The sequence below is a fragment of the Pan paniscus genome, chromosome 16 (genome assembly GCF_029289425.2).
Source record: "Pan paniscus chromosome 16, NHGRI_mPanPan1-v2.0_pri, whole genome shotgun sequence".
Taxonomy (NCBI): Eukaryota; Metazoa; Chordata; class Mammalia; order Primates; family Hominidae; genus Pan; species Pan paniscus.
Window position 1 is genome coordinate 9,512,024 of NC_073265.2, and position 18,918 is coordinate 9,530,941.

At 47.7% G+C, this 18,918-nt stretch overlaps 1 protein-coding gene across 4 annotated transcripts in view; it reads left to right on the forward strand.

Moving 5' to 3' along the window:
* Window positions 1-18,918, forward strand: part of ATP10A (ATPase phospholipid transporting 10A (putative)) — a 186,336-nt gene that overhangs the window by 72,656 nt on the left and 94,762 nt on the right. For 3 of the 4 annotated variants that reach the window (XM_003828068.6, XM_063596989.1, XM_055098745.2), the window contains one exon: window positions 10,296-10,500. In XM_003828068.6, the coding sequence (XP_003828116.3) occupies window positions 10,296-10,500 (205 nt within the window). Of the gene's footprint in view, window positions 1-10,295; window positions 10,501-18,918 lie in introns of those variants that run through there. The other variant, XM_063596990.1, reaches the window with a different exon arrangement.

Genomic DNA, 18,918 nt, shown 5'->3' on the forward strand with positions numbered 1-18,918 from the left:
CAGAGTTAATTCACAGAGGAGCCTGCCAAGTGGTCTGGGTGGCAGGGAGATGCACATTAAAAGAAAAGTAGATGTCCTGCCCTAGCCAAGTGTGGTGGTGCACGCCTGTAATCCCAGCTACTGGGGAGGCTGAGGCAGGAGAATTGCTGAACCCAGAAGCCGGAGGTTGCAGTAAGTCGAGATCGTGCCACTGCACTCCAGCCTGGGCGACAGAGCAAGACCCTGTCTTAAAAAAAAACAAAAAAACAAAAAACACTTGCAGGGAGGTTTTAAAAAGACAAAGCAGCTGGTTTTGCAGAAAAAGGGGCCTGGAGACTCTTAGATACTGATGGAGGAGTGTGAATTGTTACAGCCTCTTAGGAAAAAATATTTACAATGCAAAACTTCTCCGTAGGAATAAGGAGCGCACAACTCCTGCCCATTTCCTGGGATTGTCATACCAATGAATGAATTAATGCATAAGAAATTACCTTGAAAACTCTAGAAGTGCCCCGGAGTGTTTTACATCCATTACTAGTGGGCAGTATTATTGAGATGTCTTGAGGTCTACTAAGATACTTTGAGAATGTACCATTATATGCAGAAAAGGCCACAGTAGAAATGATTTGTCAGAAAAAAAGTTTCATGTTAAAACTTACTAAGAGGTTTGTAAGTGATATTGTTTTTAGGCATCGGTTTGCTTTCGCAAACTAGTGTTTCCTGGGGAAAATAGATTTAATCTGGGTGTTCAGTGTTGCATTGTAGTGAGTAATTATGTGATGTGAGCATAGCATGGTGTGTCACTTTCTCTGGGCTGAGAGACTCTGCATCCTTTCTTCATTCTAAAAAGAGGCCAGAGGCCCTGCCTTCTGGGGGTGAGTTCCGCTGGGACAACGTTCAGCCCTTTCTGACTTACCACAGAGCGACCAGTATTTTCCATTCAGCTTGACTCATTTGAGCAGTCTGCTCCATGCACACATGTGCTTCCACACATCTGGGACATTTCTTAGAGCTCACATCACCTCGAGGAGACATACAGAATAGAAAGTAGTTCAGAAAATACATTTTGTGCATCTAGTCTACACTACCGTATTTTTGGCAATTTTGGTATCAGAAGATTCACTCCAGAAAAAGCACTCCAACTATCATTTCTCACTGCCTCTCACTTTCAGTATTAGATTCGGAATCCATTAGCACGTCTCACTGAAGGAGCAGATGTTTCAGTTTATGGTGGAAGGAAGACACATTCTGAGCGTTATGCAACATACTTGGCTCACGTTCCCACTGCGGATTTTGCCATTGCTGTTTCAGTGCTGAGTTCTCGCCTTCGTGATTTTAAAAATACGTTGGTTCTGTAAACATTTACTTAATAATCCATTTTCCAGAATCTTTGTCCTGGGTGTTTTAAAGCAGCATTTCTCAACCGGGAGCGATTTTGCACCCCCAGGAGGCATTTGACAATGTTTGGAGCTGTTTTAGGTTGTAACAACTTGTGGGGAGGGAGCCCTACTGGCATCTATAGGGGAGGCTGGGGATGGTGCTCAGCAAAGTGCAGAGCCCAGAGCTGTCCACCATCAAGGATATCCAGCCCCAAATCTCAACAGCGCTGATGGCGGAGAAACCCTTGAAAGCTATTGTTGCTGGCATTCTGGGCTTTCTGCTTCTCTGCCTGATGTATAATGAGTGTATATGAAATCTGCGATAATTTTAGAGTCTTGTTTGGTCTTTTTTAAGTGATGTAAAATTATTTTCTCTCTCTGTCTCTGTCACACACACACACACACACACACACACACACACTTCTTTATTTGTCCACCATATGAAAAATAAATTCCAAGAAGGGTTTTCTTATTCCCAAGGCATCGGCCTTGGCACTAATGATTATTCCACAAGATTCTTGGATCTCTTGTGGTGATCCTCCCATTTAGGGCCCGCCTCACTGTGTCCTGGTTTCACATTTGCTCTGTTTGTTTAAAGTGTTACGCACTTCTCCTGTTAGTTGGCCAAAGGAGTCCCCCAGGCTGACCTCACTTGGGAGGCCCCAATCTAGTTGGTCTGTATGTTAGGTTCTTTAACATGTCTTCTTTTTTCTTAAAAAATGTATTCTGGCCAGGCATAGGGGCTCACTCTTGTAATCCCAGCACTTTGGGAGGCTGAGTCAGGTGGATATTTGAGCCCAGGAGTTCGAGACCAGTCTGGGCAACATGGTGAAACCCCATCTCTACAAAAAATAAAAAACAACTTAGCTGGGTGTGGTGGTGCACACCTGTCGTCCCAGCTACTTGGTAGGCTGAGGAGGGAGGATTCCTTCAGCCCTGGGAGTTGGAGGCTGCAGTGAGCTATCATCACAGCCCTGTACTGCAGCCTGAATGACAGATCAAGACCCTGTCTCAAAAACAAACAGCCCCGCAAAATAACACATTACCTGTTTCATCTATAAGGCACAAAGCATCCAGATTTTTCTAGGTTTAGTCGAATGTAACACAGGTTTAATTGGAGCTTTCTCTTTGTAGGGATTAATTGTTCTCTTCCAGTGAAATAATACAGAATGATACTAATCACATAATCATATTTTATATACCACCGCACCTCAAGCAGTACTGTCTGTGTTCTCCATTTCATGGAAATCCTGTAAGCAATCTTACCATCTTTCTAATAAAAAAATCAAAGTAACAGCTCTTGTTTTAATTCCAAACCACAAATCAAAGATAAGATATAACGCGCTGCTCATTTGTACTATTTCTGATTGTATTAGTCAAAATCAGACACTCACTTCAACAATAATAGTGAGGAAAAACCATGCTCAAAAAGAAAACAGGAGATGTGAAGTCAAAATAGTGGCCACGGCCTCTCACTTAATTGAACAGTCACTGTTGACAGTCTGGTGACAGCCAGAAGAGCGTGAAGCGGGTGGGACGGGAGCAGAGGGCTACGGGGAAACGGGTCAGTGTCTGCTGGGGGAGACTGTAGCGATCCTACAGACCCCCGTTCTGCAGATCAGGAACTCAGGCACTCAGAGTCCAGGCTTCTGGGCTGGCGCCCTGTCTTACTGGGGATGAGTCATCAATGCACTTGAGACTGTGTGTGCACCGTGGCTTTGTGACCCTAAATGAAAGTAGTGGCCAGATGTGAAGCACCCTCGTTAATTATTGATCATTCCAAAGCCAGCTGTTTGGTGCTGCTCCTACATGTTTCCTGCAGGAGGGATTTTGTGAGGAAGGGTATGGCGGCTTTGTGCAGAAGGAACCTGTCAGGTGGCCAGGCTGGGGCCCCTCAAGTGTCAGGTGTGCCCTGCCCACGTTGGGAGCACCTCTCAAAGCCACCAAATCAGCCTGATTAAAGCCAGGGGAATAAACAGCTACCCTGCCCTAGCGGGAACTCTCTCAGTGGCTTGTTTAGCCCAGAGGGAAGTCCTCAAGGTGAGCCCGGGGGAGGGCAGTGTCCTTCTGTGGCCACACCTCAGATGGTCCCAACTGCAGGTGGTACCAGTGAGGGAGGAGTTCATCCCTCATCTATGCAGGCCGATGTAGGGGGCACTTCCCAGTTTGTAGCAAAAAAAACACAGTTTGGTGACCCCTGATCTTGGACAAGCCCCCTCCGGTTGTTTGCACGTTGGAAGTGGTTTTGGCAAATGGACTGAACGGTGTTACTCCATGTCTGTGTCAAACACTGGCACAAATCTGGAACTGTCTGCCTTTCCTCCCACCTTTTTCTTTTCTTTTTCTTTTTCTTTCTTCTTCTTCTTCTTTTTTTTTTTTTTAAGAAGGAGTCCTGCCCTGTCATCCAGGCTGGACTGCAGTGGCGCAATCAGGGCTTACTGCCACCTCAACTTTCCCAGGCTCAAGTCATTCTCCCACCTCAGCTTTCTGAGTAGCTCGGACCAAGGTGTGCCAGCACGCCTGGCTCATTCTTGTATTTTTTGGAGAGATGGGGTCTCACTATGTTGCCCAGGCTGGTCTTGAACTCCTGGGTTCAAATGATCCTCCTACTTCAGCCTCCCAAAGTGCTGGGATTACAGATGTGAGTCACCATGCCCGGCCTCCACCGTTTCTCAAGCTTAGTGATATTTTATCTCAGACCACATTAGTCTCTGCACTGCATAATTTTAAAGGGAAAAATGGAAGAACTTTTTTGCTTAGCACTTTATAGTCTTCATGAGATATTCCTCCTTTAGGCTACCAGATCAGATGTGCTTTCAAAACCAAATCTCTCTAAGGCTTCCCAGACCCTGGAGTCACCCAGGTTTGTGTGACTTTTGGGAGGTCAGTCTCTGCGCGTTTGGTTTCCATGTCTGTAAGTGGGAACATACTGTCAGGATCGCGGGAGGGTTCACTGAGAGAGACTGTGAAATGTTCTGTGCAGGCCTGGGTCATAATAGGATATCCAGCACAGCTTTGCTGATTTTTTAATGTTGTTATTACAGTTAAGATGATAATGGGCCAGGCACGGTGGCTCACACCTGTAATCCCAGCACTTGGGAGGCCGAGACGGGCAGATCATGAGGTCAGGAGATTGAGACCATCCTGGCTAACACGGTGAAACCCCGTCTCTACTAAAAATACAAAAAAAAAAAAAAAACTAGCCGGGCATGGTGGCGGGCGCCTGTAGTCCCAGCTACTCGTAAGGCTGAGGCAGGAGAATGGAGTAAACCCAGGAGGCGGAGCTTGCAGTGAGCCGAGATCACGCCACTGCACTCCAGCCTGAGGGATGGAGCGAGACTCCGCCTCAAAAAAAAAAAAAAAAAAAAAAGATGATAATGATGTCTCAATGCTGAGAGGAATTTAGCGTCTAGAGCTCCTGCTGGTGTGGCCTAAAGACCTGTCCCAAGCTCTTAGTCGTCCATGGCCCTTGTAGGGGAGGTCCACTTCTGAAGAACAGTTCTGTCATTCAAAAGACTACATGGTCTCGCTACAGCTGGGCATGAAATGTGCTTGAGTGATGCGCAAGAGGACTGTCTGCCTTCATGGATGTGCCACTGGAAGTTACTGTCTCCAAAAATGGAGTAAAACTGCGGTGGTGACGGGCACACATTCGAGATGTCCTTCCAGCCGTGTTCACTCGGCCGTGGGAGGTGAAGGCCGAGGTGTGGAGGCAGACCTGTGGCTGCTGGCTGGGGTGGCAGGAACCCAGGAACCCTGTGTCCTCCGGGCCCTGTGTGGTCAGCCCTGGCCCACCCCGATGCCGTGTGCTGGCGTGGCGCCTCTCTGCCCCCAGCCACTCCGCTGGCTTCCCCGCCTGGGCACGACCTTGCCTGCATGGCCTGTGCTCAGCCCTCAGCTCTCCTTCTCCCCACACTTCTCCCTGGTGCTCTCAGTGATGACATCCACAGTGGGGGCTGCTGTCACCTCTGTGCTTAAGACCCCCAAATATTTCTGTCTCCATCTGCCTGTCTTCAAAGCTGGAGACACCTCCGGAGAGCAGACCCCGCACAGCCCCACCAGCCTCTTGAACTCAAAGTTGGTCACTGTTGGACTCTGTCCCTTCTCCAAGCAGACCCTGCCCCTGGGCGAGGTGGGTGGTGCCCCCATTCCAGCCACCAGGGCCAGAGAACTGGATGCCCATTCAACGATGTCCTCTTCAGCAGCACAGGCAGACTTCCCCAGCCAGCCGTTCTTCCTGTCTCTAGAGGTCCGTGCTGATAAAAGCCTCAAGAAGGGCATGGTTGAGTGGCTGGTATTAAGAGTGTTGTGCCAGTGGGCTCGATTTCTGTCTTGGGGGTATGTAGAACCTGTGCATGGGGACAGATTGCAGGGTGAGATGCCTCTCCTGCCACTCACTGCTTCTGCCTGCCCTTCAGTTTCTGTCACTACAGCTTGTGAGCTGCTCCTTCCAGCCAGAGTCAAGAGAATGGACGTTATTAAGTGTATTCGTCAGCTCAGGCTGCCGTAGCAATGGACCACAGATGGGGTGACTTCAACAGCAGGAATGTATCACCTCGCAGTTCTGGAGCCTGGAAGTCAGACACCGAGGTGTGGGCAGGATGGGTCCTCCTGAGGCCCCTCCCCTCGCCGTGTTCTCCCTGTCCTTACGGCTGTGTGCGCACGCCTCTGCTGCCTCTTTCTCTTATAAGGACCCCAGCCACATTGCATTTGGGCCTAGCCTTATGGCCTCATTCTAACTTTAATCCTCTTTAGAGCCTCTCTCTCCAAATAGTCTCTCGGGGGACACAGTTCAGGGGACATTAGGAAAGGCTGGAAAAAATAAGATATCCCCCCATGGAAAGGAGGGGATTTGTACATAAATACAAACACAGATCTATATCTGTCTATATCATAAGATATATATCTATGATATAGATATATATATAAACACATATCTATATCTATATATATATCTATATCATAAGAAGAATAAAAATTAGGGAAATGCAGCCAGTGGTGACATGGCAGGGTTGATGTGGGCCCAGGCTCTTTGCCGGGTGCTCCAGCTGGAGTGGTTGCAGGATTTGGACCCCTGAGGCATCTCTTGCCTTTTTGGTCTGCTGCAGTAAGGAGGGGCCTGTCCCGCTGTTCCTTCATAAGGGGCTCCTGAATCTGAGTCTTCCAGGGTCTGTCCCTGGTAGGGATTCCCGTGGACTGCAGGGCCTTTTCTTTTTCTTTTTGTTGTTGTTTTTTTTTTTTTTGACATGGGGTCTCGCTCCGTCACCCAGGCTGGAGTGCAGTGGCGCGATCTCGGCTCACTGCAGCCTCCACCTCCCGGGTTCAAGCGATTCTCCTGCCTCAGCCTCCCGAAAAGCTGGGATTACAGGCACGTGCCACCACACCTGGCTAATTTTTGTATTTTTAGTGAGATGGGGTTTCTTCATGTTGGTCAGGCTGGTCTCAAACTCCTGACCTTGTGATCCGCCAGTCTTGGCCTCCCAGAATGCTGGGATTACAGGCATGAGCCACTGCACCTGGCCAGGGCCTTTTCTTAGAAGCCAGCGTCTTTCTGCAGCCCATGAGGAACCCCTTCCCCCGCTCCCACAAACCAGGACAGTGACCTGAGGTCTGCACGTGGCACCCCCATCTCTCCAAGTGTGGAGGGTCCTCAGGGGGGAATCTCCTTCAGAGCCCAGATGCCTCCCCTGAAGTTTCTATTTTAAAAGCCTCCTGGATGGGGCAGGCAAGCTATTGTTTTATGATTACAAAGCAGATGGAAACTGACTTTATTTTGGATGAGAGTTATACATGGAATGTAGTTAACATAAACTGAACAGAGACAGTGCCTTGCGGTGTCTCTCCTCCTCCGCCCAGGGTGAGGCCCAGGACTGCCCGGTCTCCTGGGGACCCCATCGCAACAAAGCCTGCCCCGCCGATGCTCGGGCATAGGCTGCCTTCTTCTGAGAGCAAACTGTGACTGAGCGTTGGGAAACTTTCTTCCAAAGGGACAGGCCCTTTCAAATGGCTTCGTGTCCTCTGTAGGAGCCCAGCAGACGCTCATGAGAAGGAAGAAGGACAAAAAAGCTTGTAATGACATGAAGTCAAGGCTTGACCTTTGGAAAAGGAAGTAGGCACATGGCTAGATATGTCAGTGTCTCAGTCATCACAGCTTCCTGTCTGTGCTCAGAAGGGGTCCGACTGGCCTTCGTAAGCTGGACGGCCTGGGGATGGGGGCCAGTGCCATGCCTCCTCTCAGACCTCGGGCTGGGGCCTGAGGAACGAGCCTCTGCATGGCCAGAGGACCCCATGGTTCCCTGAACTGACCATGCTGGGACCACATGGCCTGCAGGTGACCGAGCTTGTCACAGCAGGAGAAGCAGCTCTGAGGAATGCTTGGGTAAGCTCAGAAAGAACAACTTTGGGACCACTTTCAGGGGCTTGACTCTGCAGTCCCCAAAGGGCGCTCTCTAGTGGTGATAGCTTGCCTTGCATTTGTTTTCGAGGTCAGAACCGCATCATCTAATGTATCTTTGTTCCCAACGTAGTGCCCCAGAGCTATGCTTTGTACATAACTGGTTTGGTGGATCTTGAATTAGAGGATTTAAAAAAAAGTAGAGGCTTAAAATGGCAGGGGACACTCCTCTCTTCAGCATCTAGGGCAGCCGATGGTTTCCTAGGAGCCTCTGGAACTTTGCCAAGGGGTCCCTCAAATCCACACAGGGGAATAAAATAGAAGTGAGAAAATTGGCGTGTGGCTTCCTAGCTCTGCAAACTCTCCATACTTCTCATCCAGTGCTCAGGCAGCTGATTGATGTGGCCCACACAGTCCACCTCCAGATACAAACCAAACTCCTTGCTCTCTTGGAACTCGGGTGAGAGTAGAGTTTTATGGGGGGTGTAGGATGGGAGGATTAGTAAGATGGTTATGGTAAACATGAAATGTGTTTTAGTGCTTTTTACTCTTTTACAGTATCACCCAGAGGACAGGTTTTTTGTTTCTTTGTTTTTGAGATAGGGCCTCACTCTGTCACCCAGGCTGGAGTGCAGTGGTGCCATCACGGCTCACTGCAGCCTTGATCTCCTGGGCTTAAGTGAGGCTCTTGCCTCAGCCTGTCAAGTAGCTGGGACTACAGGCTCATGCCACCATGCCCAACTAATATTTTTTAAAATTTTTTTGTAGAGATGGGGTCTCACTATGTTGTCTAGGCGGGTCTGAAACTCCCAGCCTCAAGCAATCCTGCTGCCCCAGCTTCCCAAAGTGCTGGGATTACAGGTGTGAGCCATGGCACCCGGCAACCCAGAGGATTTCTCAATGAGATTTCCTCTCCAAGGTATGTTTCCAAGGTGTAACATACCTTGTTCAGATAAATTTATGTTCCTCCACTTATTTAAAAATGGCCAAAACCGCCTTCAAGGAACTCTTAGAAATGACCTTTGTGACATTAGTTAGCCTGTTATTCCAGGAAAAAGAATTAAAGAAGAAATCTAAAAATTATGTTTTAATCTAAATATCTGTTGATAGTGACTTGTAGGTTCTGCAGGCTGACTGTATTGGGTGTTGTTCTAAGCAGGTGGCTTGGAATGTGTCCCTGGGAGGTAAGGGGGCCTTCCAACTGCCAAGTATCTCCCTTACCTGCTGCACTTTAAGTCCCATTTCCCATGGCTTAACGTGTTTTAATTATTTTTTATTATGATGAAACATGCAAAATATAATATTTAATATTTTAACCATTTTACATTTTTTAAATTATAAAATGCACATAAAATCTGCCATTTTAACTATTTTTAAGTGTACCATTCAGTGACATTAGTGATACTTATGGTGTGGTACAATCATCACTACTATGTATTTCCAAAACTTTTCCATCACCCCAAACAGCAGCTCTGTGTCTATAAAATGGTAACTCTCCATTCTGCCTCTCTCAGCCGCTGATGGTGCCTAATCCACTTTCTGTCTCTGAATTTTCCCCCACTGGGCACCTTATATTAAGTGGAACCAGCAAGAGTTGTCCTTTTGTGAATGGCTCATTTTACTTGGCACAATGTCTTCAGTATTATAGCACTTCTCTTCATGACTGGATAATACTCCATTTTGTTTATTATTCACCTGTTCATGGATACATGGATTATCCTACCTCCTAGCAATTCTGAGTGATGCTGCTGTGAACATTGGCTTGCTATACCTGTTCCAGTCACTGCTTTCAGCTCTTCTGAGTGTAGACCTAGGAATGGTCATTTTAACCATTTTGGAGTGAAAAATTCAAGTGCATTCAGTGTTGTGCAACTGTCACTGATTCCAGAATATTCATATCTTCCTAGAAAGAAGCCTCTTGCCGTTAAGCTGTGACTGGTACTCCCTTTTCCCCCAGCCCTTGGCAGCCACAAATCCACTTTCTGTCTCTATGCATTTGCTTGTTCAATGGAGTCATACAATATGTGGCCTTTATGAATACTCTTTTCTTCTTTTACTTTGAGTGAGCTTCAGTGGTATGAATATTCTTTTTTTTTTCCTTCTTTTTTTTTTGAGACGGAATATCACTCTATAGCCCAGGCTGGAGTGCAGTAGTGTGATTTCAGCTCACTACAACCTCTGCCTCCCAGGTTCAAGTGATTCTCCTGCCTCAGCCTCCCAAGTAGCTGGGACTACAGGCACGCACCACCGAACCCGGCTAATTTTTGTATTTTTAGTAGAGACAGAGTTTCACCGTGTTGGTCAGGCTGGTCTCAAACTCCTGACCTCATAATCTGCCCACCTCGGTCTCTCAAAGTGCTGGGATTACAGGCGTGAGCCACCACACCCGGCCAAATATTCTTTTTAAAACACCTGTTTATTATCAAAATTTTCAGCCTATGCAAAGGTAGAAAGAATTGCCATATGAGCCCCACGTGCCCATCACCCAGATCCAGCCACGACCAATGTCTCGTGAGTTTTGTTAATCAAAATCTGTTTTCCAGGGAAGAAAAGAAATACGTGAACCGATTTTGGAAAGAAATCCACGTGGGAGACTTTGTGCGTCTTCGCTGCAACGAAATCTTCCCTGCGGACATTCTGCTGCTCTCCTCCAGTGACCCCGACGGGCTATGCCACATCGAGACCGCCAACCTGGATGGAGAGACCAACCTGAAGCGGCGGCAGGTGGTCCGCGGCTTCTCGGAGCTGGTAAGTGACCCACGTTTCCAGGGCCTCGCAGGCATTACAGCCACACAGTGTCCCCATGACAGCCTTCTGGGGCTCAGAGCACCTGCATTTTCCTCTCTGTCAGACCAGGCTGTTTTTCCTAGTAGACGAGTCTGAGGGTCTGAGAGGACCCCTGACCTACCTGAGCCCATGACCCGCCTGTGACTGTGGGAAGCAGGATTCAGTTTCTCTGACTCTGATTTCTCTTGTGCATGTCTAAGTTTCTCAGAATGTTATTTGTTCCTGTAAAGTTACAAGGAACATTTATGAGCAGCTGATGGTCAACACGTACCTAGCTGTTTCACTGGTTTACTAAATGGCAACACAGCAGGAGTCACGGCCTGTTCCCACCAGGATGCTCAGGAACGTTTTCTCCTCAAGGGTGTTTGGGTTCAGCGCGAGGTCTTCGTAGCTGAATCCTGCCTCTGGTGTGCCCCGGCCACCGTGCAGCAGGGTGAGGGGTGAGAGGCTGGAGGGAAGCAGGTGTGACAGCTGCACACACCGACTCCATCGGGTTGCCCAACCTCTGTCCCTGCTCCAGGGAGAAAGGGCCCCACCCGCCAGGTCTGTGCCGGGAGTGCAAGGTGCTAATGCCAGGTGAACTGACAGGGGCAGGAGCCCTCAGAGATCAGGAAGACCCTACAAGGAAATGGGCCTGGCCTGAGCCTTCTCCTCCCAAGCCTCCTTCTCCCAGCCCTGCTCTGGCCTAGACAGCAGGTCTGAGTCGGCCTGCCTTGAAGGGTGGGGAAGCCGGCCTCTGGTTCACAGGGAGGATGCCACTGGGCTTTTCCTCCTCTATCAGACAGTGCCCTCTCCCATCGGCCTCGGCACCAGCCCATCGGACTTCCCTGGGGCAGTGGGCTCTGCTGTCTGTGGACCTCAGCGAGGGCACTGTAGGGAGTGGGGGGGTGAGCGATTGGCTGGGCAGGGTTGTGGGGGGCTCTAGCATCCCTGTCTCCGCTCTAGATGCCCCCGGTCACCGTCACAGGGGGAGGTGCCTGACACACTTGCAGCAGGCCAGGTACTCCACACCTCGCCCGCCCGGCCTGCCTGCGGCAGGCGTCGGTACCACACAAGCGTCTGCCTGACTGTTCCAACCTGGCTGATTTCCGCCATGATTTCCTCATTTACTTTGTGTGTGTGTGTGTGTGTGTGTTTTAACCTTCTTTTATGCCAAGTGTATTTTTGTGAGCTGCCTCAAATCTTTTTGGAATGAGGCAAAGCAGACATAAAAATTAAAAATAGTAGTTTTGTTGTTGTTAATGGAGTGCTCTCATTTAGATCAGGAGAGCTGGTGAAAGAGTTAGGGACCCTTCGAGGCACAGCCCGGCGGCGCCCAGCTTCTCCATGACTGTGCTCCAGGGTTTGGTGATAAGTGTGGGCCCCATCCGCTGCCACCCCCTCGCCCCAGGTCCTCGTGCCCACCCCCCACCCCCGGCTCTCTTCAGGAAGTCATGGGCGTGAGCCGGTCTCACTCTCAGCTTCTCCCCTAGGCCTGCCCCCGTCTCCTCTGCAGGGATGTGAACTAACACTGACATCAGCCAGGGACAGCATCCCCTCTCAGTTCCCGGGGTCTCAGCTAGAGTTAGGGGCAGGCAGAGGGCTGATAGTTCGAATGTCACCTCTGAGAGGAGCAGCCTGTACGCACAGAGGGTGAGTGTCACTTAAACAAATGCAGATGAGTATCTACTGGTGAAACCTCAGACGAGGTGGAAAATACAGCAGAATTTAAGCACTGGAGGGTGGAGCATGCACACTTGGCATGGCAGGTAGGGGAACGCCGCAGATAGATAGATCTCCTTGATCAACTCTCAAGAATAACTTCCTCTACTGGGCATGGTGGCGCATGCCTGTAATCCCAGCAGTTTGGGAGGCCGAGGCGGGTGGATCACTTGAGGTCAGTAGTTCGAGACCATCCTGGCCAACATGGTGAAACCCCATCTCTACTAAAAATACAAAAATTAACTGGGCGTGGTGGTGCATGCCTGTAGTCTCAGCTACTCGGGAGGCTGAGGCAGGAGAATCGCTTGAACCCGGGAGGCAGAGGTTGTAGTGAGCCGAGATCACACCACTGCACTCCAGCCTGGGTGACAGAGCGAGACTCCGTCTCAAAAAAAATAAATAAGAACTTCCCCATTTCCTATCTTCTGATCTTCAACTTCTGAACCCAGTCGTATCTACAGTCCTCCGCCGCCCACTTTTTACCCAAACAATAACTGCAGCACTTCATAGCTCAGTGGTGCTTTATATAAATAAGCTGCTTACAAGTTAGATGTTTGAAACTCGAGGACGGCTGCAGACCAACACATCTACATCACCCTTCTCAGGGCCCCAGGAATGCTGAGGAAGTAGCTTTGAGCCATGATCTGGTCAAAGTGGCCAAATTAACAGCCTAAACAATTCTGAGGGTTTTTAAAAAATTGTTTTATTAGCACCAAAATTCTTTACCTGCAGGCACATTCTGGTCCCAATTACCTTTTTCCCCCGACTTTCTGGGTTTTTTTTTTTTCTCTTTCCCTAAAGGTCCAAAGACATTTTTTTGGTATCCAAATTCCCATTTATGCATTATATTCTGAAATCTATGAACCACCCCACTGAAAATAAAGGAAGCAAGTCTCTTGACTTTTAAACCCCAGCAATTGAAAAACCACAAATGCCAAGAACATTTAAGTACTCTGTGTTTCAATTAGTTTTTTTGTAATACTGAGTTAGCTTGTCTCAGACAGGTTAAGAACTGGTAATAATCTGTACACTGACTTATGTGAAATACAATATAATATTTTACCAGTTTAATGAATGATCAGTTGGAAGTGGGAGCCCCTTTGCAAATCACTTAAATTAGAAGTGATTTGCAACGCTTAGTTTAAGGAGAAGAGCGGGCCGTGGCATTAATGCAGGAACTTAGGGTATCCAGCAGAGTCCAGTCAGGAGACAGAAACCACACATGATTCAATCAGAGAAAGTCTGATGTGAAGAATTCTTAGTTGGGGATTGGGTTATAAGAAGTAATGATATGTGAATTATATCTCAATAAAGCTGTTATCTTTAAAAAATAAATAAACAAGAAGTAAAGAGGACTCTGAAGAATATAGGAGCCAGGAACAGTGGCTCACGCCCATAATCCCAGCACTTTGGGAGGCTGAGACAGGAGGATTGTTTGAGGCCAGGAATTCCAGACCAGCCTGGGCAACACAGAGAAACCCCATCTCAAAAAAAAAAAAAAAAAAAGAAAAGAAATTGCCACATATCGTGGTGTGCAGCTGTGGTCCTAGCTGCTCAAGGGATTGAATGGGAAGGATGGTTTGAACCAGAAGTTTGAGGTTGCGGTGAGCTGTGATCATGCCACTGCACTCCAGCCTGGGGGACAGAGACCCTATCTCTGTCTCCAATATATATATATATATATATGGGAATAGCTGATGAAGGGACAGCCACTGCCCCTGGCTCTGAGACAGAGTTCTCCCACTCAGGGAAGAGTACCCTCCCAATCCCTGAACCGTGGCAGGGGGCACAGCCTTAAATTGGGGGATGGCAGAAAAGGTACTTAGGGGCTGCACTGGTGGAACCTGCTAGAAGCCTTCCCTTGGGGGCCGGGGAGGCTATTGCCAGGGAGGTGCCAAGCATAAGAACTTGCTAGATGCCAGGAGCAGTTGCTGGCCACTGGACGCTGCTGGAGCCACGCCCTCGCTGCAGTGGATGAAGACTGGTGGCAGCTCTCTAGACAGCAGCGCCGTGGAGCCCCACCTTTGAGAGGGTTCATGGAGCAGCAGCCTGGGCTTGAGAGGGCCCAAGTTACCTGCAGCAATATGTCCAGGGTACCCTGGCCTGAGAGATGGGGAAAGTGTGGAGCAGGCCAGCCCTGGAGAAACCTGGAGGGGGTGGGCAGTGCGGAACGGGTACAACACACACACACACGCACGCGCATGCACACACACACACACCTCACCTAAAGACCAGCCACGGGACCAATACGTGGAGGACTCAGGCCTATTCACCAGCGATGCCCAGTATGGAGCAGTGAGATGAGTCCAGGGGGCTTTTGTTAGGGGTTTGGGGCCATGAGAGGTCAAGGGAGGTTCCAGAAAGAGGAGCTTGAAACTGACTCTGAAGGCCAGGATGGAGAGGTCTCGGGTGCCAGGCACTACGGGGAATGACGTCGGTCAGAAGGTGCCCCGGAGGTGGAATAGGGTTGTATTTAATGAAGAGCATTGGAAAAAGTGCACAGTGTTGAGGGGCTACAACAAAAGCCGGAAGGCGGTGGGCATGGCCCACCCAGACCCCAGCATCTGAAGGCGAGGTCTAGACACCGGGCTGATGGCTCCGGGACCTTAAATCACCCAGCTATTTCACTTCTGGCAAAAGAAACAGAGATCTTGAGACGTAAAGATTTGATGTAAGAGTTGGAGTTGAATGGATGTTATCCAAGAATTGAGAGAGGCCCCCGTGTGGAGCATCACACTGTCAGGCAATGTCTCACATTTGTTCAGCCTCCTGCACGCCAGGCCTACTGTATCTCCCACAACTGTAGTAGAGCAAACATTTTTAAACACAATTCCACAGAGTTTAAGTATAAATCTTGTGAGATAATGATTATCACACCATTTTATAGATGAGAAACAGAAAAAGTGAAGTCAGGAGATTCTCCCAAGGTGCCTCCCCTCCCCCACCCCATCCGTCAGTGTGGATTCGGAGCGGGTTCCTCCACTTTGCGTGGGGTGTCTGCTGTCTCTCACCTGCACATTTGTGCAGCCCTGCAGCCCTGCCACGAAGGTGCATACGTTCAGACGTTCTGTGGGTAGCAGTTTCTAGTTCATTTGTAACATTTGTCATTTCTGCAGAACTAGGAGATCCCTAGACTGATAATTTTGTATAAAACTCAGTGTTTTCAAAGACTCATTTTTGTAAGGTTTAATTCATTCAGCAGATACGTACTGAGCATTTATTATGTTTCTAACGCCATTCTAGGAGGTGCATTGATCAAAACTGGGGAGCATCTTTCCTCCCATAGTGCTTACATGATCTATGTGAAAAGTTGGGTAGACGGTTGAAGTCTTCGGTGCTAACTGTAGACGAGAAAGCAGAAACAGGGATATGAAATGTCAGATGAGTGTTGGAATTTCAGCCGGGGTGAGGCGGGGACAGGGCTGTCCTGCTTGAGAACAGCTGGAGAGTCCAGACCCAGAGGACACGTCAGTGTCGGGAAGAGCCGTCCCAGAGGTGACTTCTGTGTGGGTTAGTTTACTGAGAAAATAGTTTCCAACAATTTGTCTCTTGGGTGGACCTGTTTGGATGAGTGCCCACAATCCCAGCCACACCCACGTCCTCTGTGCAGCGCTGTGGGGAGTAGTCATTGTCAGGCTTGCAGGAAGATCTGCTGCTGACTCTTCCCAGGCGTGTGCACATGTGTGCATGTGTGTGTGTGCACAGTGGTGCGTGTTCCAAATAAGGAAGAAAGATAAAAGGAGTATGGAAACTTCCTAGGCTGGACAAACACTGCTCTTAAACATGTACCTTCACAGTCAGGTCAGCAGTGATGCCAAGGCGGAGACAGGGCTTCCCCCCTGTTTTGTGAATACACTGTGACCAGTCCCTGGGGGGCCTGGTGTATTCAGGCTGTGACTCAGCACGGTTTTCTTTACAAAGGAGAGTCAGTCCCACCCCAAGTTACTTGACAGAATTCAGAAGCTTAGAAAGTGACTTTAAAAGTCCAAATATGTAGAAGACAAAATATTTTTTTTAAAAAAACTGCTACCTACACATGCTTCCAAAATTGTCTCTATCACAGGAAAACTAGAAGTGAAAAAGTATAATTTGCAAGGTAGTTTTTGTACCCAAGTCTCTTTTTCCCTAAGCTTTTCAAGTCGTTAGTCTTTAATGAAATTTAGCTACATTGGCCGTGGAATTGAAGGAGGCAGCATAATCTATCATCTTAAGTGGAAAATAAAGACAGCTGCCTGGGTATGGTAATTAGATCGGTCAGTTTTAAGCCTTTACAAAGAGGCTTCCGTGTTTTTCTCTTATACACTGAAGGATAGTCAACAAGCTCATAATTTATACTGAGACATTTTTGTTTTTAAATTTAACAATCTCGTAATTTTCTTGAAGGACATTAAATCTGTAACAGGAAAGACAGAAATAAATGACTTTGACAATACAATAACTTTATTTAGATTAAAATTTTAATTCAAACAAGTGTGGATATTCAGAGAAATTCAGTTCGGTAGGTAATATGATTATTTGAGACATACCATGTTTTTTCATATTAACTGTGTTTATTTCATGGCAATATAAATTTGGCCCGAAGAAGATTTTTTTTTTAATTCTGGTGACTTCATAATGGATTCTTTGCCTTTAATTTATAGTCTATTAAATCACCATGTACAGAGAGTGCAGCACCAGCACTCTGATCTTTTTTTTTTTTTTCTTTTTGAGACGGAGTTTTGCTCTTGTTGCCCAGGCTGGAGTGCAATGGCACCATCTCGGCTCACTGCAACCTCTCTGCCTCCCGGGTTCAAGTGATTCTCCTGCCTCAGCCTCCCAAGTAGCTGGGATTACAGGCATGTGCCACCACTCCCGGCTAATTTTGTATTTTTAGTAGGGACGGGGTTTCTCCGTCTTGGTCAGGCTGGTCTTGAACTCTGGACCTCAGGTGATCCACTCATCTTGGCCTCCCAAAGTGCTGGCATTACCAGTGTGAGCTACCGCACCCGGACCTCTGATCTAAATGAATAAATTAATGCCATGAAGTTGATAATAATTTGGCTAGTCTGAAATATTTATCCAAAAAGATCTTCTTATATTGTGTGGAAACTTAAAATTTTTTGTGTGGTTGGAAATGATCATTTCTTATTCCAGAAGTAAAAAGACAGCCAAAGCAGTAAGATGTTTTAATTCTGTTCAAGGTAGCATACAATGTGAAATGCTTTTTTTCTCTTTAACTGTATTTTCACTGTTTAAAAAAAAAAACAGGGGAATTTAATAAAATTTCCAATTTTCCTAAATGTAGTTTAATTGCATCAGCAATTGCAAAGGGTTTGAAACTTCCTCTGTGTGTATGTGTGTTTCTGGAGCAGGGATATCCTTACCAGTAGGAAGAGGTGACAATGTGAGATCGACGCAGTTAACACTAGGCATCTCCTCATGAGTGAGTGAATGTCTGTGTGTATGTGTGTGTGTGGATGTTTAGGTGTGTATGTTTGTGTGAGTGTGTATGCAGACAGGTGTGAGTGCAAACATTTTTGCAAGTGAGTGTGCAAGTAAGTATATGTTCCAAAGAAGAAAGCAAAATGAAGTGATATTGCTTTATTAGGTTGTCACTTTCTATTATCTCTAAATTTAGGAGAGGATGAATGTTCCCTCCTGGGCTAAGATATAGCGTTGCAGAAGTGGATTGCTCTGCAAGAGAGTGCTCCCTGGGGGAATCTGGAGTTTCCAATCTCACTATTGAGGACCTGCTGTGAGCCCATGCATTACGTGAGGGGTGCCCACGCAATCCACTTCTGCTGATTGGACTCTGGAACCTTTGTCCCTTGGTGGAGGCCCTGTGCTGTGTGTCATTTCCCTTCTGCTTGTTTTGTGAGCACAGCTTTCAACAAGAGGGAACTTCCTTGTGTCCACAGAGCACAATGCAAGACCTGTCAGAGCACCTCCGCAGACATTGGAGTTATCTTAATTTTGTGAATTGGTAAGAGCCAGCTTCCCTCGTTCAACCTATGCAATGCTTTCGGTTTGCGAGTGCTCCTCAAGTGGAAGGCTGTATTTTGGTTCTCACTGTGGTATTAGGGCTTCCTTAGAGTTTCGCCCGTCTACAGCAGCAGAGATCCATGAACACATTTGCAGTTTCATATAGTCACATAAACCAGACCTTATAAGGGAATTGACCTTTAAGGAAAGCAAGAACTCGACTTCAGAAAACACTATTGCCTACTGGGATGTGGATGAAACTGGGCTTCCTGACATCTCAGTTGGGTTTAGTGTCGAAATTAATTCAGGGCTTTTTCACCACTGCTAATGAATAATCCATGTGCCAAGGAAATGACTTCGTGAACCCCAGTGAGACTTTTAACCAAGCTGAGATCAGGCCTGCAAACTTCTTCAATTTGTCAGTTTTCACAAAGCCCTTTTCAGTAGTGTGTCTGTCAGAAGGCCTTATGTTCCCCGCTTCCCAAAACTGTAAAAGGACAAGAAATGTGGGTGTCATTGCTGGCCACGCTGTCTTCCCTGGGGTTCCGGAGAGTGGGGGATTGGGTGCATGCCGGGGTGTTCATAGGTTAGGAATTGTGCCAGAGCTTCAGGGTCGTTCCACTCACCTGTCACAACTGACCTTTGCCGCACTGGCACCAGCCCTTGGCGAGAAACAAGCCCTTTCATTTGTGTGGTAAAGAAGGCCAACTTCAAAGC